Source organism: Anolis sagrei, chromosome 5, assembly GCF_037176765.1.
Source record: "Anolis sagrei isolate rAnoSag1 chromosome 5, rAnoSag1.mat, whole genome shotgun sequence".
Classification (NCBI taxonomy): domain Eukaryota; kingdom Metazoa; phylum Chordata; class Lepidosauria; order Squamata; family Dactyloidae; genus Anolis; species Anolis sagrei.
The window spans coordinates 194453472-194479037 of NC_090025.1; the positions used below are offsets into that span (position 1 = coordinate 194453472).

The 25566-nt window shown below is 45.0% G+C and overlaps 1 protein-coding gene across 1 annotated transcript; it reads left to right on the forward strand.

Moving 5' to 3' along the window:
• The first annotated feature begins 793 nt into the window (after window positions 1–793).
• On the forward strand, window positions 794–20192 carry LOC132775646 (tubulin alpha-1A chain-like). The gene is made up of 4 exons (XM_060776390.2): window positions 794–881; window positions 11371–11614; window positions 15448–15596; window positions 18704–20192. Exons 1-4 carry the CDS (start codon window positions 879–881, stop codon window positions 19682–19684), a joined length of 1377 nt encoding a protein of 458 aa, XP_060632373.1. The 5' UTR covers window positions 794–878; the 3' UTR covers window positions 19685–20192.
• The last annotated feature ends 5374 nt before the right edge of the window (window positions 20193–25566 follow it).

Genomic DNA, 25566 nt, shown 5'->3' on the forward strand with positions numbered 1-25566 from the left:
ACTAGGAAAAAGGTTTTATATATCTGTGGAATGACCAGTGTGGGACAAAGGACTCTTGTCTGCTGGAGCTAGGGGTGAATGTTTCAACTGACCACCTTGATTAGCATTTGATTGCCTGGCAGTGCCTAGAGCAAACTTTTGTTGTAGGTTTTTTCGGGCTATATGGCCATGGTCTAGAGGCATTCTCTCCTGACGTTTCGCCTGCATCTATGGCAAGCATTCACAGAGGTAGTGAGGTCTGTTGGAACTAGGAAAAAGGTTTTATATATCTGTGGAATGACCAGGGTGGGGCAAAGGACTCTTGTCTGCTGGAGCTAGGGGTGAATGTTTCAACTGACCACCTTGATTAGCATTTGATTGCCTGGCAGTGCCTAGAGCAAACTTTTGTTGTAGGTTTTTCGGGCTATATGGCCATGGTCTAGAGGCATTTTCTCCTGACGTTTCACCTGCATCTATGGCAAGCATCCTCACTACCTCTGACAATTTGAGGGACTGTGATCTGGCCCTCTATTTAATCTATACATGTTGATTTTTTTTCCTTTTCCAATACACAGATGAAGAAGAAAAAAGTTTGTAAAGTGCCTTTATTTTGATTTCCAAGAGATGTTTGGAGTATCGGCGTGCGTTTTGTCCATCTATCGTTCCTTTCACCACAAACCAGTGGAGCTCTTCCACTGACAAACTTTTTGGCATGAATTCCAACACTTTCCTCGCAATTTTTCTCTCTCTTTTGCTTTTTCAAAAAGCGTTCCTGTTTCTTTAAATGGACACAGGACTTCATCTTCAGGTGGAGTCAGTTCTTGCTGGTTATAAATTTGCTGGGAGGAGGGAAAGCAGCTGTTTTGCTGGAATCTTAACACAAGCAGGACAGAATCATTATGGTAAGGCTATAACATTGTGTGTGTGCGTCTGTCCCCTTTTTCTCTTGTGCAGATTTCAAAGCTAATGTGTGGCATTGATTTCCTCCTTCCTCCAAATGCGTGTGTGTTCTGGATACTTTGGAACTGATAACTTTTCTGGGCAACTTATTGATGAGCACTTTGGTGCATTGGACTGGTCTTTGCTCCTTATAAGGTAAAGGCAAGGCTACCGCTTGCAAAAGGACTCTTGGGAAGAGGGTCTTTCTCCCATATTTCTCTATTTATTCGTTCCCCACCCATTGCTTGGAGATGGTCTCCTTGCAGAGTTGCAGATTTGCAGATCTGGTTTCTGACAGCTGAGATCTTGGGTTTTCAGGGGCGAAAATGTGCTCTGAATCCCTTTTCCTTCCCCCAACTCCACCTCTTTGGGTCTCTCTCTTTTTTCCATCTCCTGCCCTTTAGCCTACATTATTCCGCTCTCCAGATAGGAACCCAGAGAGGTGGGAGTTGACTGTACTTGTGTGCATTGCCCACCCAACCCCTTTTCCTTCCCCATTAAGAGGAAACTGCCATATTGCCTTTGTCTCCTGGAATCCCCTGGGTTGATATGCTGAGAGAATTAGGAAAGCATTTGTTCGTTCGTTCCGTACCCAAATATCCTTTTGGGTAAACATCGCAGGAAGTTGCGAGCCAGAAGGCGCTTAGCTCAAACTTCTGGGAAACTTTCCAGTGTTCTGCATTTATGTTAATGAACTTAATGAGTCTAATTATTGAAGGGGGTGGGGCAGGGAAAAATCCAAAAAATGTATTCCTTCCATGCAAAGCGCTTTCTAATATTGCTATTCTGTTTGCTCGCTCATGAAAAGGCCCAGCAAGGAAGTTAGTGGGTCCGACCTGGCGTCTGTTTTTGTGACTTTTTGAACTCTATGCAAAATGTTGGATGCAAAGATCCATTGTTCCCTGTTATCAGTTGCATGGAAAATCAGCCCCGGTTTTGTCTGGCAAAAACTAGGCAGGAACGGTTTGTCTTTTCTGAAGAACCAATGACAGGTTTTTGGAGAGATGGCAAATTGGGAGCAGGACAACTGACCCAAGCGGGGAATCTTTGGCCATTCCAATGTGGCTCCCCGCCCCGTCCATCTGACACATAAATGCGCTTGCAGAAATACCAATCGTGCTGCTACAAGAAGCAGGTGGCATGGCACTTGGCAAGCATTGCGGCGCATTGGGCAATGGTCTGCGTCCTGACCCTGCCGTGAGGAATGTCTTCTTCTGGGTGATGGTGCAAAACAAGGGCCAGAAGATGGACAGCGCAAGCACTTTGACATGTCAAGGTGGGAATGGAGGGGAGAAGAGCCCAAAGCCTCCACCTCTTCATCCTGGAGAGAAGTGACCAGTGGGCCATTCCTGGGCCTAGGGCTACTTATAACATGTTTATCATAGAATCAGAACCCCTATTTTGGGTTTTTTTTTCCATGTCAGAAGCGACTTATTAGTATACAGAGATGCTTACAAAAATAGCTAGGTGTTCACACAACTAGGACAGCGATGGACATCAACTCTTTGTGGCACCCAAATAGTCACTTCTCTCCAGGATGAAGAAGAGGAATCATTGGGGAGAACACATATTTGACTAGTTTACTTGCAAGATCATGGGTGACTTTGTCGAAGGCCTTCCAGGAATCAAGATATACTCCATCCACAGCATTCCCTTCGTCTACCAAGCTTGCAACTCTATCGAGAAAAGAGATAAGATGAGCCTGGCATGACTTGGTTTTTAGGAATCCATGTTGACAGAAGATCATGGAGGACCTTGTTGAAGGCCTTCCAGGAATCAAGATATACTCCATCCACAGCATTCCCTGCATCTACCAAGCTTGCAACTCTATCGAGAAAAGAGATAAGATGAGCCTGGCATGACTTATTTTTGAGGAATCCATGTTGACAGAAGATTGTGGGTGACCTTGTTGAAGGCCTTACTGAAATCAAGATATACTCCATCCACAGCATTCCCTTAGTCTACCAAGCTTGTAACTCTATCGAGAAAAGAGATAAGATGAATCCAGCATGACTTATTTTTGAGGAATCCATGTTGACAGAAGATTGTGGGTGACCTTGTTGAAGGCCTTACTGAAATCAAGTTATACTCCATCCACAACATTCCCTGCATCTACCAAGCTTGTAACTCTATCGAGAAAAGAGATAAGATGAGTCTGGCATGACTTGTTTTTGAGGAATCCATGTTGATCATGGGGGACCTTGTTGAAGGCCTTACTGAAATCAAGTTATACTCCATCCACAGCATTCCCTGCATCTACCAAGCTTGTAACTCTATCGAGAAAAGAGATAAGATGAGCCTGGCATGACTTGTTTTTGAGGAATCCATGTTGACAGAACATCATGGGGGACCTTGTTGAAGGCCTTACTGAAATCAAGATATACTCCATCCACAGCATTCCCTGCATCTACCAAGCTTGTAACTCTATCTGAAAAAGAGATAAAATGAGCCTGGCATGAGAAATCCATGTTGACAGAAGACCATGGGGGACCTTGTTGAAGACCTTCCTGAAGATATGCTCCATCCATAGGATCAAGATATACTCCATCCATAGGATTCCCCGCATCTACCAAACATAATTGCGTGGGTGAGAAAAGTGGGGTAGAAAATGATGTAAATAATTTACAACTCTATGAGTCCTGCATGAGAAATCCATGTTGACAGAAGACCATGGGAGACCTTGTTGAAGATATGCTCCATCCATAGGATCAAGATATGCTCCATCCACAGCATTCCCTGCATCTACCAAACCTATAACTGCGGGGGTGAGAAGAGCGGGGTAGAAATGATGTATATAAATTATAACTATCGAAAAAAGAGATAAGATGAGCCTGGCATGATTTGTTTTTGAGGAATCAATGCTGATTAATTGATCATTCCTTTCTAAATGATGACTTGGATGATGGAAAAGAAAGCATGCTGATCAGATTTGCACCTGATATCCAATTGGGGAGGGAGAACTAACACCCCTGAGGACAGGATCAGGATCCAAAGGACCTTAACAGCAATAGTTGAAGCCAAATGGTATTTACTTATATGTTGTCTTCATTCTGGAGACAATATTCTAGCCTAAGTGTTTTGTACTTCAACTCCCACCATTCCTAACAGCCCCAGGCCCTTTCCTTTTCTCCCTTAGTTGCTTAAGCTGAGTGCTGGGCCCATAACCAATGTTAAGCAGAGTGCTGGGCTCATAAGTAACGCTTAAGCAGCTGAGGGGGAAAAGGAAGGGCCTGAAGCTGTTAGGAATTGTGGGAGTTGAAATCCAAAACACCTGGAAGGTCAAGGTTTGCCCATGCCTAATCTAGGGTCAACAGTATGGGTCAACAGTATGATGGAGCAGCTAAAAAACCCAATGGGATTCTAGGTTGTATCAATAGGAGTATAGTGTCCAGTTCAAGGAAAGTGCTCATCCCACACTATTTTGCTTTTGGTCAGTCCTCACTTGGAATAACCTCGTGTCCAGTTCTGGGCAACACAATTCAAGAAGTGATGGACAGGTTGGAATACGTTCAAAGAAAGGCCAAAGACCTGGAAACTATGAATCTCTCTGAAGAGAAGCTTTGGGAGCTGGAGATGTCTACCATGGGGAAGAGGATGTTGAGATGGGTCATGGCAGCCATGTGTAAATATTGGAAGGGATGTCCCATTGGGAACACGGCAGGCTTACTTTCTGCTTCTCCAAAGACTACGACTTGCAGCAATGGATTCAAATGGCAGGAGAAGAGATTCCATCTGCACATTAGGAAGAACTTTCCTGGTGGTAAGAACTGTTCAATAGCAGGATACGATGCCTCAGAGTTTGGCGGAGCCTTCTTTTCTGTAGGTTCTAGAACCGAGGTCAGATGGTCACCTGTCAGGAGGGCTTGGATTGTATATTACTGTATGGCAGTGTTTCTCAACCTGGGGGTCGGGACCCCTGAGGGGGTCATGGGGGGGTGTCAAAGGGGTCGCCAAAGACTATCAGAAAACATAGTATTTTCTGGTGGTTATTGAGATTCTGTGTGGGAAGTTTGACCCAATTCTATTGTTGGTCGAGTTCAGAATGCTCTTTGATTGTAAGTGAACTATAAATCCCAGTAACTACAACTCCCAAATGTCAAGGTCTATTTTCCCTAGACTCTACCAGTATTCACATTTGGGCATACTGATATTCATGCCAAATTTAGTCCAGATCCATCATTGCATGAATCCACAGCGCTCCTCTGGATATGGGTGAACTACAACTCCCAAACTCAAGGTCAATGCCCACCAAACTCTTCCAGTGTCTTCTGTTGGTCATGGGAGTTCTTTGTGCCAAATTCGGTTTAAATCCATCTCTGGTGGAGTTCAGAATGCTTTTTGATTATAGGTGAACTATAAATCCCAGCAACCACAACTCCCAAATTACAAAATCAATCCCCCCCCTCCCCAAATCCCACTAGCATTCACATTTGGGCATATTGGTTATTTGTGCTCAATTAAGTCCAGTGAATGAAAATATATCCTGCATATCGGATATTTACATTACGATTAATAACAGTAGTAAAATGACAGGTGTCAAGTAGCAACGAAAACAATATTATGGTTGGGGGTCACCACAACATATGGAACGGCATTTAAGGGGTCACGGCATTAGCAAGGTTGAGAACCACTGCTGTATGGTAAGGGGTTGGACGGGATGGCACTTCATTTTATGAGGAGCAGGTCTTTTGTAAGGCTAAGGGGTCTTAATTGAACGTTGCAATAAAGGCTCGTGAGGATATATATTATTGCTTGGAACATCCAGTAGCACACTTGGTGCAATTTCAGCAGTACCTACCATAATAATCTATGACAGCTGGATGCATCATGTTCAGTCATTTCCAAATTACGACAACCATAAGACAGTGGGTTGTTGTAGGTTTTTCCGGACTATATGGCCATGTTCTAGACCATAAGACAATCATATTGGGATTTTCTCATCCATATTTCTTTGGAGCAGTGGTACTCAACCTGTGGGTCCCCAGATGTTTTGGCCTCCAACTCAGAAATCCTAACAGCTGGTAAACTGGCTGGGATTTCTGGGAGTTGTAGACCAAAACACCTGGGGACCCACAAAGATGTTGCCATTGCTTTCTTATGAGGCTGAGAGAGTGAGTGTATCTGTGAGTTTCCATGCACAAGTGAGGATTCAAACCCTGCTCTTCCAATGTCCTAGGCCAGTGTTTCTCAATGTGTGGGTTGGGAGCCTGGCGGGGATGGGTGGGTCATGAAGGGGGTATCGGAGGGGTCACCAAAGACCATCAGAAAACACAGTATTTTTTGTTGGTCATGGGGCTTCTGTGTGGGAAGTTTGGTTTCCCATTGTGGTCCCTGTGAATCGCACATAATGGTATTTCCTGAGCTTGCGCAGGCAGTTAGGAAAGAAAGCAATGAGTAACATACCAGAACCACGAAGCAGAAACAAGAAGGTATGTGCCGTAGTGAAACAAAAAACAGAAAATAAACACCATCCAAAAAAGCTAGTCAAATAAAAATGAGAGAAAGATTCCCTAACTGCTGCAAAAACGGCGGATGAAAGGAACTGAAGCAGTAGCCCCACCCACTGGCTATATATACACTCAAGGGAAGAATGGGCGGGGCTACCACTTAAATGTCTCTAATAAGTTTTTTAGAAGATTCCGAACTGCCTGCGCAGGAAATACCATATGTGCGAATTCACAGGTGACCACTTGGGAAACTACGGTTACAGGTAAGCAACCCATATTTCAATTCTGTCATCGGTGGTGTTCAGAGTGCTCTTTGATTGTAGGTGAACTATAAATCCCAGTAGGTAAACTATAAATCCCAATAACTACAACTCCCAAATGACAAAGTCTATTTTCCCCAAACTTCACCAATGTTCATATTTGGGCATATTGAGTATTTGTTCCAAGTTTGGTCCAGATCCATCATGGTTTGAGTCCACAGTGCTCTCTGGATGTGGGTGAACTACAACTCCAAAAATCAAGGTCAATGCCCAGTACACCCTTCCAATATTTTCTGTGGATCATGGGAGTCCTGTGTGCCAAGTTTGGTTCGATTCCATCATTGGTGGTGGTCCGAATACTCTTTGATTGTAGGTGAACTATTACCTGTTACAAGCCTGGGCAAACTTGGGCCCTCCAGGTGTTTTGGACTTCAACTCCCACCATTCCTAGCAGCCTACCGGCTGCTAGGAATGGTGGGAGTTGAAGTCCAAAACACCTGGAGGGCCCAAGTTTGCCCAAGCCTGCTTTATAGCATAGAGCCAGTCCCAAGAGTTATGTCAAAGTGTTGCAAAGCTGTTGTATCTAATGTGTTCTCCTCTTGGACTTTGTAAAACATCTTGCCATGTCCATAGCATCTCACTTGGTTTGGCTGCTGGCTAACCTGATGAGAGGATGTTGGGAGTTGTAGTCTTTCCAAGGTTCTGAACTTTTCCAGGCTGAGAACCTTGGAAACTCAAGAATAGATTCCTGGAATCCGTGATCGCTCCACTGATGCTGCGTAGACGGCTGTTGCGTTCTTCCTCCTGAGTCACGGCTCACCACGTCTGCCGAGTTGTGGTGAGATGAAGGCCGGAGAAGACTCTCTCGGGCCTCCTGCAGCCGCCTCTCGCTTGCGTGAAACTGCGCTTGTGTCACGGTTGTGGTATCTCAACTATGCCAGGCAATTTGATGGGGTTTCCACCTGTTCCCGAGGGGGGTCTTCTCTCTCCGAGAAATTCTGGGCTCCGAACCAAAGCCTTTCGATGACTCACTCCTCTCAAGGAAGAGGTGAATTGGAGGCCTCCAAAGCAATTGACCAGAAATAACTTCAGGACAGGTGAGTGTCGGCGGGGCTTTTCGTGCTTCAGAATGAATCCGAATCAAGAGACCATCCAGTCCAACCTCATTCTGCCAAGCAGGAAGACACCATCCAAACACTCCTGACAGGTGGTTATTCCAGGTGAGGTCTGGCCAAAAGAAGAAGACCAGGACTAGGATTTTCCTTTGGACACTGGACTACTATGGATGTAGTCTAGTATCGCATTGGCTTTTTTAGCTGCCTCACCACACTGTTGAGTCATGTTCAGCTTGTTGTCTATTATGACTCTGAGATACCTTTCACATGGAGTGTTTCCAAACCAGGTGTCATCCATTTATATATATAAACTAGCTGTATCCACATGCACTGCTGTGGCCAACCTTCCCTCCCTCTTTCTTTCCTTTCTTCCTTCTCTTCCTCTTCCCTTCCTCTTCCTCTCCTTTCTTTCTCTCCTTCCCTTTTTTCTTTCCTTCTTTCCTTCCTTCCTTCTCTTCCTCTTCCCTTCCCCCTTTTCTTTTCCTCCTTCTCCTTCCTTTCTTTCTTTCTCTCCTTCCTTCCCTTTTTTCTTTCCTTCACTCCCTCCTTCCTTCTCTTCCTCTTCCTTTCCTTCCTCCTTTTCTTTCTCTTCCTCTTCTTTCTTTCTCTCCTTCCTTCCCTTTTATTCTTTCCTTCTCTCCTTCCTTCCTTCTCTTCCTCTTCCCTTCCTTCCCCCTTTTCTTTCCCTTCTTCTCCTTTCTTTCTTTCTCTCCTTCCTTCCCTTTTACTTTCCTTCTCTCCTTCCTTCTCTTCCTCTTCACTTCCTTTCCCCCCTTTTCTTTCCCTTCCTCTCCTTTCTTTCTTTCTTTCTTTCTTTCTCTCCTTCCTTCCCTTTTTCTTTCCTTCTCTCCTTCCTTCCTTCTCTTCTCTTCCTTCCCCCTTTTCTTTCCCTTCTTCTCCTTTCTTTCTTTCTCTCCTTCCTTCCCTTTTTCTTTCCTTCTCTCCTTCCTTCTGTTCCTCTTCACTTCCTTTCCCCCCTTTTCTTTCCCTTCCTCTCCTTTCTTTCTTTCTCTCCTTCCTTCCCTTTTTCTTTCCTTCTCTCCTTCCTTCTCTTCCTCTTCACTTCCTTCCCCCCTTTTCTTTCCCTTCCTCTCCTTTCTTTCTCTCCATCCTTCCCTTTTTTCTTTCCTTCTCTCCTCTTCCTCTTCCCTTCCTTGCCCTCCTTTCTTTCCCTTCCTCACCTTTCTTTCTTTCTCTCCTTCCTTCCCTTTCTCCTTTCTTCCTTCTCTTCCTCTTCCCTTCCTTCCCCCTTTCTTTCCCTTCTTCCTTCCTTCCTCCTTCCTTTCTCTCCTTCCTTCCCTTTTTCTTTCCTTTTTCCTTCCTTCGCTTCCTCTTCCCTTCCTCCCCCTTTTCTTTCCCTTCCTCTCCTTTTTTCTTTCTTTCTTTCTCTCCTTCTTTCTCTCTTTTCTTCCCTTTTCCTTTCCTTCTCTCCTTCCTTCCTTCTCTTTCTCTTCCCTTCCTTTCCCCCCTTTCTTTCCCTTCCCTCTTTCTCCCCTTTCTTCCTTCTCTACCTATTCTTGGACTGCAACTCCCAACATCCTCCTGATCAATCTACCAGTCCAGGAATAGGATATTGGAGATATGCAGGGATTGAGATGCTCTCAAAGAAATCCAAGGGGAAGAAAGCTTGCAGCTTGGAAGCAGTGAACTTGGATCATCCTTCTCTCCTAAAGGGCCTGGTCTTGGGGACGCTGGGAGCTATAGTCCAGAAGAGAGTGTGAATATGCTATTGTGTGTTTTGTTTGCTGGGGGAGTCATTTTTGCGCATGCGTTGTAGCATCTTTTTTGGCTTTTTAAGTCCCTTCCGCTGTGTTTTTCAGTGTTTTTATGAGTGATGGTCACTCGTTAGCCTGATAGAAGTATTGTGTCCAAATTTGGTGTCAGTTTGTTCAGTTGTTTTTGAGTTAAGTTAATCCCAAAAAACTAACATTACATTTTTATTTATATAAATGTGTGTGAGATATGTGCAGATGTGTATGTGCTGGAGAGGTGTTCTCTCTAGTTCAGTGTTTCTCAACCTTCCTAATGTCGCAACCCCTTAATGTAGTTCCTCATGTTGTGGTGACCCCCAAACATAACATTATTTTCGTTGCTTCTTCATAACTGTAATTTTGCCACTGTTATGAATTGTAATGTAAATATCTGATATGCAGGATGTATTTTCATTCACTGGACCAAATTTGGCACAAATACCCAATACACCCAAATTGGAGTACTGGTGGGATTTGTGGGGGGATTGATTTTGTCATTTGGGATTTGTAGTTCACCTACAATCAAAGAGCATTCCGATCCCCAACAACAAGGGAATTGAACCAAACTTGGCACACACAACTCTCATGACCAACAGAAAATACTGGAAGGGTTTGGTGGGCATCGACCTTAAGTTTTGGAGTTGTAGTTCACCTCCATCCAGAGAGCACTGTGGACTCAAACAATTATCAATCTGGACCAAACTTGGCACGAATACTCAATGTGCCAAAATATGAACACTGGTGGAATTTGGGGAAAATAGACTTTGTCATTGGGAGTTGTAGTTGCTGGGATTTATAGTTCACCTACAGTCAAAGAGCATTCTAAATTCCACCAATGATAGAATTGGGTCAAACTTCTCACACAGAACCCCCATGACCAACAGAAAATACTGTGTTTTCTGATGGTCTTTGGTGACCCCTCACAACCTCCCCGGGGGTCCTGACCCCCAGTTTGAGAAACGCTGCTCTAGGTCCTACCATTCTGTTGTAAGATTCAACCAGAAGTCCTTCATTTCAGTAGAGTTTGCTATTATCCATGCCAAGTCCAAGAATGTATCCCCCCGTGGATATGCAGTTGTGGTATCATATTGTATTTCAACCAGTTGTCAGTTATGTCGCAAGGGTAGAGAGAAGAAAATGCACACAACACCCTTGCAAGGTAGGCATGTGAGTTCTATCCTCTCACAGCTTTCTTGTCCAGCTGTGCAGTGGGACAGGCTGTTTCAAAGGCAAGTAGTTAGTTCCGATCCAAAAAACACCACAGAGTCTTGGTCACAGTTAGCAGAGATTTTATATCACAGCCTCTGACCTTGTATAGTAGCTCAACACTTGAATAAGCACACTTGAGCTCTTGCTTTCATCCAAACTCCCTTGGAGATTTATTCTTCTGTTGTTGTGACATATAACTCTTTACAGGTCTGTTATTAGTATACAGAGATGCTTACGAACATAGCTAGATGCTCACACGACTAGGACAGCGATGGACATCAACTCCCACAATTCCTAACAGCTGGTAGGCTGTTGGGAATTGTGGGAGTTGAAGTCCAAACACCCGGAGCATCAAAGATTGCCCATGCCTGCTCTAGGATCACATCCCTACTTTCTTATCCCTTTCAGAAGACTGTGCTGTGAACACATGTCTATAAGAACTGTATTTCTCCACACACCGGAGGTACAAGCAATGCATTCCTATCTAATACAGCATTTTTCTGCCTGACAAGTTATGCAGCTTGGCTGGTTCTTTGCTATGGCTAATGTCCCAATATCCGTTGTCTTAGAATGGGAAGAGTATGAACGGCAAACCCATACTTTGCTCAAAGAAGTTACTTTTATAAGGAAAGTGTTCCTAAAGGTCTGCCTGTCTCCCCTATCTTTCCAGAGGGAGTGCCTGTCCATCCATATTGGCCAAGCTGGGGTCCAGATTGGCAATGCCTGCTGGGAGCTGTACTGCCTAGAACATGGGATCCAAGCGGATGGGACCATCCCGGGGAATCCAGTGGCTCAGAAGATCCTGCCTGAAGCCGAACAGGCAGATGCCTCCTTTGAAACGTTCTTCTGTGAGACGGCATCTGGGAAGCATGTCCCAAGGGCTGTGTTCATTGATCTGGAGCCAACTGTGATCGGTAATGTTATCAACAGTAATCTGTTGCCAAAGCCAACATGTTGTAATGGTCTGAGTGTTGGAGTAGGACTTTGGGAGCTAGCCTTCAAAGCCCTATCCATCCATCCATCCATCCATCCATCTGCTCATTGGCATTAGAAGAAGACATGGATGGAAAATCTAGAATTCAGAGACTAAGTTTGACTCTATTCTTGGTCCCAAGCAGTCAGTTGTCAAAGCCAACATATTGTAGTGGTTTGAGCGTTGGAGTAGGACTTTGGGAGCTAGCTGTAAAGTTCCTATTCATCCATTCATCTATCCATCAGCTCATTGGTGTTAGAAGATATGGATGGGAAATCCAGAACTCTAGGAGACAGCCTATCACAAGTTGGACTCTGTTCTTGTTCCCAGCAATCAGTTGCCAAAGCCAACATGTTGTAGTGGTCTGAGTGTTGGAGTAGGACTTTGGGAGCTAGCTTTCAAGTCCCTATTCATCCATCCATCCATCAGCTCATTCGTGTTAGAAGAAGACATGGATGGGAAATGTAGAACTCTAGAAGAAAGCCTATCACAAGTTGGACTCTGTTCTTGGTCCCAGCAATCGGAACATGCTGAAGCCAACATGTTGTAGTGGTATGAGTGTTGGAGTAGGGCTTTTGGAGCTAGCTTTCAAATCCCTATTCATCCATCCATCCATCCGTTCATTGGTGTTAGAAGAAGATATGGGTGGGAAATATAGAACTGTAGGAGAAAGCCTATCAGAAGTTGGATTCTGTTCTTGGTCCTAACAATTAGTTGCTGCAGCCAACATGTTGTAGTGGTCTGAGTGTTAATTGTATTGTTTTAATCTACTGCTGTAAACCGCTCCGAGTAGGACTTTGGTAGCTAGCCATCAAGTCCCTATTCATCCATCCATCCATCCATCAGTTCATTGGTGTTAGAAGAAGACATGGATGAGAAATTAGAACTGTAGGAAAAAGGACTCTGTTCCTGGTCCCAGCAATCAGTTGTCAAAGCCAACATGTTGTAATGGTCTGAGTGTTGGAGTAGGACTTTGGGAGCTAGCCTTCAAGTCCCTATTCATTCATCCATCAGCTCATTGGCGTTAGAAGAAGACATGGATGGGAAATCTAGAACTGTAGGAGAAAGCCTATCAAAAGTTGAATTCTGTTCTTGGTCCTAGCAATCAGTTGCTGAAGCCAACCTGTTGTAGTTGTTTGAGTGTTGGAGTAGGACTTTGGGAGCTAGCCTTCAAGTCCCTATTCATCCATCCATCCATCAGCTCATTGGCATTAAAAGATAAGGATGGGAAATCTAGAACTCTAGAAGAAAGCCTATCACAAGTTGGATTCTGATCTTGGTCCCAGGAATCAGTTGCCAAAACCAACATGTTGTAGTGGTCTGAGCATTGGAGTAGGACTTTAGGAGATAGCTTTCAAGTTCTTATTCATGCCAAAACCAACATGTTGTAGTGGTCTGAGCATTGGAGTAGGACTTTAGGAGCTAGCTTTCAAGTTCTTATTCATGCCAAAACCAACATGTTGTAGTGGTCTGAGCATTGGAGTAGGACTTTAGGAGCTAGCTTTCAAGTTCTTATTCATCCATCCATCCATCCATCCATTCATCAGCTCATTGGTGTTAGAAGAAGACATGAATGGGAAATCTAGAACTCTAGGAGAGAAAGCCTATCACAAGTTGAACTTTGTTCTTGGTCCCAGAAATCAGTTGCTGAAGCCAACATGTTGTAGTGATTTGAGTTTTGGAGTAGGACCTTCGTAGCTAGCCTTCCAAGTCTCTCTCCATCCATCTACTCATTGGCATTAGAAGACATGGATGGGAAATCTAGAACTCTAGGAGAAAGCCTATTGGACTCTGTTCTTGGCTCCTGTTCCCAAAATGCTGCAAGCTAGAGCTTCTAGAGCAGTGGTTTCCCACAGGTTGGCCATCCAGCTGTTTTGGACTTCGTCTCCCACAACTCCCAACTTTTTGGCCAAGTTCACTGGGAGTTGAAGTCCAAAACAACAAAGTTTGAGAACCACTGTTCTAGAGCATGGGGAAAAGGTTGTCTTGGGATTGAACGTGGCTATGGGCTTCTGGGAAGGACAGTCCAAAAAGAACAACCTCCCCAAAGCGCAGAGGGATTGCCAAGGCATATCAAACACTGTAAGCTGTATTTTGGAAGAAGGAATTGGCAAAACCACCTCCAGATATTCCTTGCCCAAGAAATTGTTAGGAAAGGTGGAAGGTGGTCCTGGTTGGGGTTGACTTGACACACCTTCCTCTTGACACATTGCTCTCTTTCACCTTCCGTTCGTGCCTCTTCAAATTCTACAGCACTGCTGATCACAGCTGACCTCCAGCTGGAGCGCTCAAGAGCCTGGGCTTCCCAGTTCTTGGTGTCTATGCCACAGTTTTTAAAGTTGGCTTTGAGCCCATCTTTAAATAATAATAATAATAATAATAATAATAATAATAATAATAATAGGAAACTTTATTTATACCCCGCCACCATCTCCCCAAGGGGACTTGGGGCAGCCAAAGATACAATACAGCAAAATAAAATGATCCGGAATAAATAAAATGTCAGTGATCTGGAAACTGAAGCTGGTGCAAAATGTGGCGACTCATCTTCTCGCCGGGGTGCTGGTGAGGTGTCGTATCACCCCAATTCTACAACAGCTGCACTGGCTTCCGATCAAGTACCGGATCACTTTCAAGGTGCTGGTACTAACCTTTAAGGCCTTACATGGTCTGCGGCCGGCGTACCTGAGGGCCCGCTTATCCCCCTACAAACCCCAGAGATTACTTCGGTCCAAGGACCAAAATTTGCTTGAAGTCCCCAACATCCGGACTTATCATCTGTCCTCGACTAGGCAGAGAGTCTTCTCGATTGTAGCCCCTTATTTATGGAAGGCCTTGCCAGTTGAACCCCGATCTATCCGAGACCTACTTGCTTTTCAGAAAGCTTGTAAAACCTTTCTCTTCCGACAAGCTTTCGATGGGTGAATGACTCGGGACTATGTCTGTTCTTGTTTTATTGTATTTTAAAGTTAATTGTATTGTTTTAATCTACTGCTGTAAACCGCTCCGAGCCAAATTGGGAGTGGCGGTATACAAGTCAAATAAATAAATAAAATGCAGGCGACAAATCACTCTAGGAGTTGCATGTGATGTCTGTAGACAGTCCATGTCTCACAGGCATATAGCAAGGTTGGGAGGACAATAGCTTTATAGACAAGCCCCTTGGTCTCCCTACGGATGTCCCGGTCCTCAAACACTCTCTGCTTCATTTGGAAAAATGCTGCACTTGCAGAGTTCAGGCGGTATTGTATTTTAGTGTCAATGTTGACTTTTGTGGAGAGGTGGCTGCCAAGGTGGAGAAAATGATCAACATTTTCTAATGTTACACCATTGGAAAGGGATTGGCTGGCGACTGCTGGTAGAGCACTTCGGTTTTCTTGATGTTTAATGACAGGCTGAGCTTCTCGTATGCTTCTGTGAAGATGTTTAGAGTGTATTGTAGGTCTTCTTCTGAATGTGCACAGATGACATTGTCATCAGCATATTGGAGTTCTATAACAGATGTTGTTGTAACGTTGGTTTTGGCTTTCAGTCTGCTGAGGTTGAATAGCTTGCTATCTGTCCGATAGATGATTTCCACTCCAGTGGGAAGCTTCCCATCAACAAGATGAAGTATCATAGCGATGAAGATGGAAAATATTGTTGTTCTATTTATATATATATTTAGGCTATATTTTGGTGTGATTTTTGCAGTGATAAATGCTGCAATGAAAGCATTGGTCACTGCAAAAAAAAAAAAGTGTTTTTCAGTGACTTGTTTACTTCTCCTTCCAGATGAGATCCGCACAGGACCATATCATTCCCTCTTCCATCCTGAGCAGCTGATCAGCGGCAAGGAAGATGCCGCCAACAATTATGCCCGCGGCCATTATACCATCGGAAAGGAAATCATTGACACGGTCCTGGGCAGGATCCGCAAAATGGCAAGTGAAGGCGGTCAGCTTGGTGTCTGTGAGGTCCAGAGAAAGAGGCACAAATGCCCTGTAGCAATGTTTGGTATTTACCGCAGAGTAGAATGAAGCTAGCCAGGGCTATCTATATGAGCTCATGGTAGGAAACAGGAGAAAAGATATGCAGGATGCTCTAGTAAGGTTCAAAAATGTTTGAAAATGTTTAAAGAAAGTATTGATAATACATCTCATAAAAGAATACATAAACTATCTATTCTGCTTTGCTTAGACCACCCCTGGAATATTGTGTCCAATTCTGGGCACTACAATTCAAGAGAGATATTGACAAGCTGGAATGTGTCCAGAGGAGGGCGACTAAAATGATCAAGGGTCTGGAGAACAAGCCCTATGAGGAGCGGCTTAAGGAGCTGGGCATGTTTAGCCTGAAGAAGAGAAGGCTGAGAGGAGACATGATAGCCATGTATAAATATGTGAGAGGAAGCCACAGGGAGGAAGGAGCAAGCTTGTTTTCAGCTTCCCTGGAGACTAGGACTCAGAACAATGGCTTCAAACGACAAGAGAGGAGATTCTATCTGAACATGAGGAAGAACTTCCTGACTGTGAGAGCCGTTCAGCAGTGGAACTCTCTGTCCCGGAGTATGGTGGAGGCTCCTTCTTTGGAAGCTTTTAAACGGAGGCTGGGTGGCCACCTGTCAGGGGTGATTTGAATGCAATATTCCTGCTTCTTGGCAGAATGGGGTTGGACTGGATGATGGCCCATGAGGTCTCTTCCAACTCTTTGATTCTATGATTCTAAGCAAAGTTGCCGAACTTTGGTAGAAAAGTTCCTAGTGGTGATTCTCATGTGTGCTTCTCAACCATCTTGAAGTAGAGAAGCCTCATGATGTTCCCTTCTCAAACAAATACAGATATTGATGGTTCTTCACTTCCAACACAAGCACAATCCCAATATGAATCTCAATAGAGATATAGAATAATACAGTTAATCCTCCATATTTGTGGGTTCAACCTTTGCTGGTTTGATTTGATTATTAATTCGTTCTACAAATTCTCCAGTGCAACTCTATGGCCATCTTCTGATGGAAGTCAACTAGAGTTACACCGGAGAGCCTGAATATAGAGAATCATAGAATCATAGAGTTGGAAGAGACCTCATGGGCCATCCAGTCCAACCCCCTGTCAAGAAGCAAAAAAGTCACATTCAAAGCACCCCCAACAGCCATCTAGCCTCTGTTGAAAAACCTCCAGAGAAGAAGACTCCACCACATTTGCTTTTTGATAGGTCCTCCCTATGTGAATCTATGGGATTTGCATTGGAATTCTATGATATGCTCTGGTGAAAGCATACAATCATCTGGAGAACCTAGCAAATTCCTAAAGAGACAATGATAATGGTACACATCCTGAGCTCTTCCATGATTTGTTTTCAACAAACCTTATCAATTGGAAGACGTAAATCCTGATTATTATCCACCTGGCCAATGTAATCAAAATGAGGCTTCAATGGTTCACAACTCTTTTGGAACTCACTCCCCACATCCTACCACCATAAGAATATAACAAACTATGTTTTGGTCCTAAATTCTCTGTAGAACTTTGTGCATACATGTGTCATCAAAACACTCTTGTCTACAGTGATGACCAGAAGTGTCCAACGTTTGGTCCTCCAGTTGTTTTGGATTTCAACTCCAAGAGCATTGGACAAGCTGACCAGGGCTTCTGGGAATTGGAGCCTCAAACACCTGGAGGACCAGATGTTGGGCACACTGAATTCTAAGAGTTGAAGTCCAAAACTTCTGGAGGACCAAAGAAGGACAACTTCTTTGGTCCTCCAGAAGTTTTGGACTTCAACTCTTGGAATTCCGAACCACCGGGCAAGCTGAATAGGACTTCTGGGACTTGGGGTCCCAAACACTAGGAGGAGGAACAAATATTGGACACACTGGTGTAGACTCAACAAAGTTCTGCTCCTAGAATTCCTAACCAATGGACAAACTGGATAGGACTTCTGGGAGTTGGAGTCCCAAACACTAGGAGGAGGAACAAATATTGGACACACTGGTGAAGACAAAACCAAGTTCAGCTCCCAAAATTCCTAACCATTGGACAAACTGGATAGGACTTCTGGGAGTTGGAGTCCCAAATACTAGGAGGAGGAACAAATATTGGACACACTGGTGAAGACAAAACCAAGTTCAGCTCCCAAAATTCCTAACCATTGGACAAACTGGATAGGACTTCTGGGAGTTGGAGTCCCAAATACTAGGAGGAGGAACAATTATTCGACACACTGGTGGAGACAAAACAAAGTTCAGCTCCCAAAATTCCTAACCACTGGACAAACTGGATAGGACTTCTGGGAGTTGGAGTCTCAAACACTAGGAGGAGGAACAAATATTGGATACACTGGTGTAGACAAAACAAAGTTGAGCTCCCAGAATTCCTAACCATTGGACAAACTGGATAGGACTTCTGGGAGCTGGAGTCCCAAATACTAGGAGGAGGAACAAATATTGGATACACTGGTGTAGACAAAACCAAGTTCAACTCCCAAAATTCCTAACCATTGGACAAACTGGATAGGACTTCTGGGAGTTGGAGTCCCAAATACTAGGAAGAGGAACAAATATTGGACACACTGGTGGAGACAAAACAAAGTTCTTCCAGAATTCCTAACCATTGGACAAGCTGGATAGGACTTCTGGGAGTTGGAGTCTCAAACACTAGGAAGAGGAACAAATATTGGACACACTGGTGGGGACAAAACGAAGTTGAGCTCCCAGAATTCCTAACCATTGGACAAAATTGATAGGACTTCTGGGAGTTGGAGTCCCAAACACCTAGAGGACCAAAGTTTAGGAACCACTGCCACAAACAGCCTTATGGATAGCTTCAAAAAGAACCTATCCATCTTTGTCTAATAATCCAGGGATGGAAACTATGTGGACTTCAAGTTGAAGATGGGCTGCATCCTCTGTAATTCCTCACCATTGATTGTATTGGGTTAAGGCTGCTGGTCAATGTTGTCCCACAAATCTGGAAGACCACACCATTCCCACCGCTGAGTTAACCCAATTGTTGGAATAACATCAATAACCCGATTTTTCTTCGCAATGCAGGCCGACCAGTGCTGTGGCCTTCAAGGCTTCTTGGTCTTCCACAGCTTTGGGGGAGGCACAGGGTCAGGTTTCACCTCCCTTCTGATGGAGCGTCTCTCGGTCGAATACAGCAAGAAGTCCAAGCTGGAGTTCTCCGTCTACCCTGCCCCACAGGTCTCCACTGCGGTGGTAGAGCCTTACAACTCCATCCTGACCACCCACACCACCTTGGAGCATTCGGACTGCTCGTTCATGGTGGACAACGAAGCCATCTACGACATCTGCAACCGCAACCTCGACATCGAGCGTCCAACCTACACCAACCTCAACCGGCTGATCGGGCAGATCGTGTCCTCTGTGACCGCTTCCTTGAGGTTCAAAGGTGCCCTGAATGTTGACCTGATAGAATTCCAGACCAACCTGGTGCCCTATCCTCGCATTCACTTCCCTTTGACCACTTACGCGCCCATCATCTCCGCCGAGAAGGCCTACCATGAGCAGCTCTCCGTGCCGGAAATCACCAGCGCTTGCTTCGAGTTCTCCAACCAGATGGTGAAGTGCGACCCTCGGCGGGGCAAATACATGGCTTGTTGCCTTCTCTACCGGGGCGACGTGGTGCCCAAGGATGTCAACGCTGCCATCGCCGCCATCAAGACAAGGAGGTCCATCCAGTTCGTTGACTGGTGCCCGACTGGCTTCAAGGTGGGCATCAACTACCAGCCACCAACAGTGGTTCCCGGAGGAGACGTGGCGAAGGTCCAACGTGCCGTCTGCATGCTGAGCAACACGACGGCCATCGCCGAAGCCTGGGCCCGGCTGGACCACAAGTTCGACTTGATGTATGCCAAGCGGGCCTTTGTCCACTGGTACGTCGGGGAGGGCATGGAGGAAGGGGAGTTCTCCGAAGCCCGGGAGGATCTGGCGGCCCTGGAGAAGGATTACGAGGAAGTCGGGAGAGATTCCGCCGACGGAGAGGAAGAAGACGCCGAGGAAGAATATTAGAGCTCAACGAGTGTCTGTGTGCCAGAGTTTGCATTTAGCCAACATAAAGTGGAGAGAGGTAAACCATACCATTCTCTCTCTCTCAAAAAAAAATTAAGTATTACTTGTTTATTGTGATTCTAATTCCAATGGTTTTTAAAAAATCTTATATTAGACTTTTCTAATGTATGGACTGTTAACACACTGAGCTTTCTTTAGAATGCACTCCTTGTAGTAATCCTTTTTGTAATCCTTTCCTAACGCTGTATTATTGTTGCATATAGCAAAACAACCAAGACAACGAACTAATGGAACCATTCAGTCAGGACTCAATTACAACTTCATGTCAATCGCGTCAACAGAAAGGAAAACTTTATTTGTCAATCAACGTCCCTCCTTACGTTGACGTTTGCTCTCTGCAGTGATTCTGCAATTGACTTTGTTGCTAAATGGGATCCAAACATCCTCTATGTATGTCTTTGTTTGCTGTCCCTGTATGGTAATTTTTCTATTAAAAGAAGTATCCACAGCCCTTTTCTCCAATTTTCTATAGAAAATTCAACTATGTTTTTCCCCAGCTGCATGCAAATTCCTTTGTGGATACGAGTCAATAAGAAGTAATCAGATCTTTGTGCTTTAAACATTGATCCTTAGCAAAGAAGCAAGAGTAAATGTATACCTGAAGAGGTTATCACCATATGACGATATTACTTACCTCATCCAATTTTTTTGCCAGTATCTAACTCTGCACAGGCAATCTCATCACATGTCCAGGTAAGTCCCTAAATATTAATACTTTCTCCAACATGGATTTGTGTGTTATTTATTTATTTATTTACAACATTTCTACCCCACCCTTCTCAATCCCCAAAGAGGGGCTCAAAGCAGCTAACACCGGCAACAATTCAATGCCGCAATATCACAATATAACACAATATAAAACCATAAATACACAATAGATTAAAAACAATCACATTGATTATACAGTCATAGCGTGCCAGCTTCAGGATAGGTGACCGGGACAGGATAGGGATTCTGTTAGTATACCGACCACCCCACTGCACGACAGTCTCATTACCTGAGCTAGCAGGAGTGGTTACGGACCTGGCATTGAGCTTCCAACGGCTTCTAGTCCTGGGAGATTTCAATGTCCATGCCAAGACCTCTCTCTCAGGTGCGGCTCAGGACTTCATGGCCACCATGGCAACCATTGGCCTGTCCCAATTAGTATCTGGTCCCACCCATAGTGCCGGGCACGCACTGGATTTGGTTTTTTCCCAGAGATGGGGTGAAGGGGACGGGGTGGAGGAGTTGACCATCGTTCCATTGCCATGGACTGATTACCACCTGATCAGGTTTAGACTTACCCCGCCTCCTAACCTCTGCAGGGGTGGTGGACCCATTAGAATGGTCCGCCCCAAGAGACTTATGGATCCAAATGGCTTCCTGACAGCTCTTGGGGAATTTCCCACCTCCTTGGCTGGCGACTGTCGATGCTTTGGTCTCTCACTGGGACAGTAAGATGACTAGGGCAATTGATACAATCGCTCCAGAACGCCCCCTCTCGAGTAACCGAGCTAAACCAGCCCCTTGGTTTACTGAGAAGCTGGCGGCGATGAAGCGAAATAAGAGGAGGCTAGAGTGCGTGTGGCGCCAGAGACCTACCAAATCAGCCCAAACACATCTGAATGCCTTTTTAAGGTCCTACGATGTGGCAATAGCGGCGGCGCAGAAATCATTTCTTGCAGCCGATATTGCATCTGTGAAGAATCGTCCAGCTGAGCTATTCCAAGTTGTCAGGGGTCTGTTAAATCCGCCGAAAAGCGAGATCCCTGATGACTCAGGGGCTCGCTGTGAAGCACTGGCTCGATTCTTCACAAATAAAGTTGCGTTGATTCAGTCGGATTTCGACGCCATATTAACAGCGGTCTCTGAGAATGTAGCACGAGCATCTGGTTGTCCGGTTTTATTGGATTCATTTCAATTGGTTCAGCTTGAGGATGTGGACAGGATCCTTGGGGAAGTGAGGCCTACCACATGCATCCTAGACCCCTGTCCATCCTGGCTGATAAAAGAAGCCAGAGGGGGCTTGGCAGAGTGGGTGAAGGTGGTAGTTAATGCCTCCTTACAGGAGGGAAAGTTTCCAGCAAGCTTAAAACAAGCTATCATAAAACCATTGCTGAAAAAGCTGTTGACATAGTAGGGGGTGGTGCGCTCCCTGTATGATGCTCCGGTGAGCAATCTGGCTGCTGCCCGTTGGACTAGTTAAAGCTTCCGAACAGTCTTCAAAGGCAACCCTGCGTAGAGTGTGTTGCAGTAATCTATTCGGGATGTAACAGCATGGTCATAACACTTGAATAACACTTTATTTATATTCTGTGGCTATCTTTATGTTTTATGTTTTGGACTATTAAAACAGCCAGAAAGTAAGTGCTGTTTTAATTAAATTGTTTAACAAAAACTGGGAGTTTGGTTCATCTCTGCCTAAATATTGGCAGAGCCCTAGCATCGTGACAGTTGCTGTACATTTTTTGGCCTACCACATGCATTGTATGGCCATGTTCCAGCAGCGTTCTCTCCTGACATTTCACCTGCATCTGCGGCTAGTGGTATCATCAGAGATTCTGTTGCTACTGAGACACGTGGAGTATATATGCAGTGTTCGCTCACTTAGCCCTCCTCGCCTTTTGCTTCACCAGGTGAAGAGAGAGAGAGAGCGCAGGAAAGAAAGGAAAGGCCTTCAAGGTAGGAGAGAGAGAGGACTGAGGAGGGAAAGCGCCTCGGAAAGCGGCAGCAGAAAAAACCCGCGAAACCGCGAAAATACTGTGATATATATTTTCAATTCATATTTAATTAAAAACCGCGAAACAGCGAGTCTGCTAAAAGCGAACCGTGAAGTAGCGAGGGAAGACTACACCTATGGAATGTCCTGGGTGGGAGAAAGGACTTGGTTAGTTGCAACATTCTTATTTACTTACTTAGGCAATCCCTTGTAGTCCAAGGATGATGGTCCTCCAAGTTGGGTGTACTGGAGGTGGGTCCATAGGTGACTGTGGAGCCCTATTCTTGAGCTACCTCTTCTCCCACAGTGAGAGCATCGGTTTCCAGGTGGAAGGTGGTCCCGGTCGGGGTTGGGCTTCCTCTTGGCATGTTTCTCTCTTTCGCCCTCCATTCATGCCTCTTCAAATTCTGCAGCACTGCTGGTCACAGCTGACCTCCAGCTGGAGCGCCAGGGCTTCCCAGTTCTCCGTGTCTATGCCAAAGTTTTAAAGGTTGGCTTTGAGCCCATCTTTAAATCTCTTTTCCTGTCCACCAACATTCCGTTTTCCATTCTTGAGTTTGGAGTAGCGCAACTGCTTTGGGAGACGGCGGTCAGGCATCTGGACAAGGTGGCCAGTCCAACGGAATTGAAGCAACATTCACACTCGCTTCAAAGAGATCCTCCCACCCGGGACATTATTCCATAGGGATATATACACTCCACTTGCTTCACTTCCAACAGACCTCTGAAGATGCCACTCGCCACAGATGCAGGCGAAACGTCAGGAGAGAATGCTGCTGGAAAATGGCCAGAAAGCCCGGAAAACTCATAGCAACCCATTTTCTAGCGTTACACCATTAAGCTGTATTTCTGGCATTGCGGAGGGATTGGTTGGTGCCTTCTGGTGTTAGAAGAATATTTTAGTTTTCTTGATGTTCAGTGAGAGGCCAAGTTCCCCACAGGCTTCTGCAAAGATATTATGCAACACTATTTTCAAGCTGCTGATGGTTGACTCCATGGATACGGAGAGGTGACCGTATTCAGGGAGTTATCATGAAAATGCAAAAAGTGCATTACATTAAGTAAACCTCAGGATTGTTATGCTTTTGCGCAAGCATTTCTCTTTCCCTGGCTTGATCTGTTGAATCCGTGTCCTGGAAACAATAGCCATGTTTATTGGCAACAGCCATTCTGACTGCCAGGACAGTATAAATAGACAGCCAAGTTTAGATAGGTTTCATTTTAGGAAATCCTGGATTTGTGCAAACTTAACCTGGAGAGTAACTTACTTACTTAGGCAATCCCTCATTGTCTGAGTAGGATTGTCTTCCAAGATCAGTGTCCGTAGCTGACTGGGGAGCCCTATTCTTGACCCGCATCTTCTCCCGCAGTGAGGGTGAAAGGGTCTTTGAGTGAAATTTGCAAATGCTAAGCAAGGGGCTTTGAATGAAATTAACAACAAAAGAGAAATATACCCTATCTCTGTAGAAAAGGAACAACACGGAAGAAAATGTTTTAAAAACAAGAGGCATCATGTAGAGGTCATACAAAGTTCAAGCTTACATAGGAAGTTGGGTTGTGGTTAAGTGCAAAGGTTGCAGTTAAGCGCAGAGTCTGCAGGTACAAGAAGGTACTTTCCATCAAAAGGTCAAGGGAGGGGGGCTGGAAAGAGAGTACTAGTAATCCCTTGTATTACTTGAGTATATAACGGTGTACAAAAGCCAAGGGGGTGTGGCAGTCTGTTAAAGCACAAACAAAAGTGCTGTCTGTCCGTCTCATGTCGATCAGCTTGAATAAATGGGGTCTCACATGAACCAATTAGACTGTGGATTTCTTCGAAAAGGGACCCTGCACCCTAAACCCTTGATCCCTTACAAGGGCATTGGTTTCCTGGAGGAAGGTGGTCCTAGTTGAGGTTGGCTTGATGCGCCTTCCTGTTGGCACGTTTCTCCCTTTCGCCCTCCATTTGTGCCTCTTCAAATCCTACAGAATTGTGTCCAATTCTGGGCACCACAATTCAAGAGAGATATTGACAAGCTGGAATGTGTCCAGAGGAGGGCGACTAAAATGACCAAGGCTCTGGAGAACAAGCCCTATGAGGAGCGGCTTAAGGAGCTGAGCATTTTTAGCCTGAAGAAGAGAAGGCTGAGAGGAGATATGAAAGACATGTATAAATATGTGAGAGGAAGCCACAGGGAGGAGGGAGCAAGCTTGTTTTCTGCTTCCTTGGAGACTAGGACGCAAGGGAACAATGGCTTCAAACTACAAGAGAGGAGATTCCATCTGAACATGAGGAAGAACTTCCTGACTGTGAGAGCTGTTCAGCAGTGGAACTCTCTGCCCCGGAGTGTGGTGGAGGCTCCTTCTTTGGAAGCTTTTAAACAGAGGCTGGATGGCCATCTGTCAGGGGTGATTTGAATGCTTCTTGGCAGGGGGTTGGACTGGATGGCCCATGAGGTCTCTTCCAACTCTTTGATTCTATGATACAGCACTGCTGGTGACAACTGACCTCCAGCTGGAACGCTCAAGAGCCAGGGCTTCCCAATTCTCAATATCTATGCCAGAGTTTTTAAGGTTGGCTTTGAACTCATCTTTCAATCTCTTTTCCTGCCCACCAACATTTCGTTTTCCGATCTTGCGTTCGGAGTAACCCTCTCTGCTTCATTTGGAAGAATGCTGCACTCGCAGAGCTCAGGCGGTGTTGTCTTTCAGTGTCAATGTTGACTTTTGTGGAGAGGTAGCTGCCAAGGGAGCAGAAATGGTCAAACTATTCTAATAGTGCTTGGTAATACTGGGAGTTCCGTGGAATGAAGAAAAGGTCACGGAAGGCCTTGTAAAATCTGCAATTCCCAGCATTCCACAGCATTGAACTGGTGCAGCTTAAAGTGGTATCAAACTGTGTTAATTCCACAGTGTAGATGCACCATTAACTGTAATTTGGACTGCAAAAAAGAAGTGATGCCAAGGATTAAATGGTTGCCTTTAAGAGTTGTGGATAATCTGGACTGCAGCTCCCATGAGCCACTTACTATGCTGGAAAATCTGCAATTCCCAGCATTCCACAGCATTGAACTGGGGCAGCTTGAAGTGGTATCAAACTGTGTTAATTCCACAGTGTAGATGCACCATTAACTGTAATTTG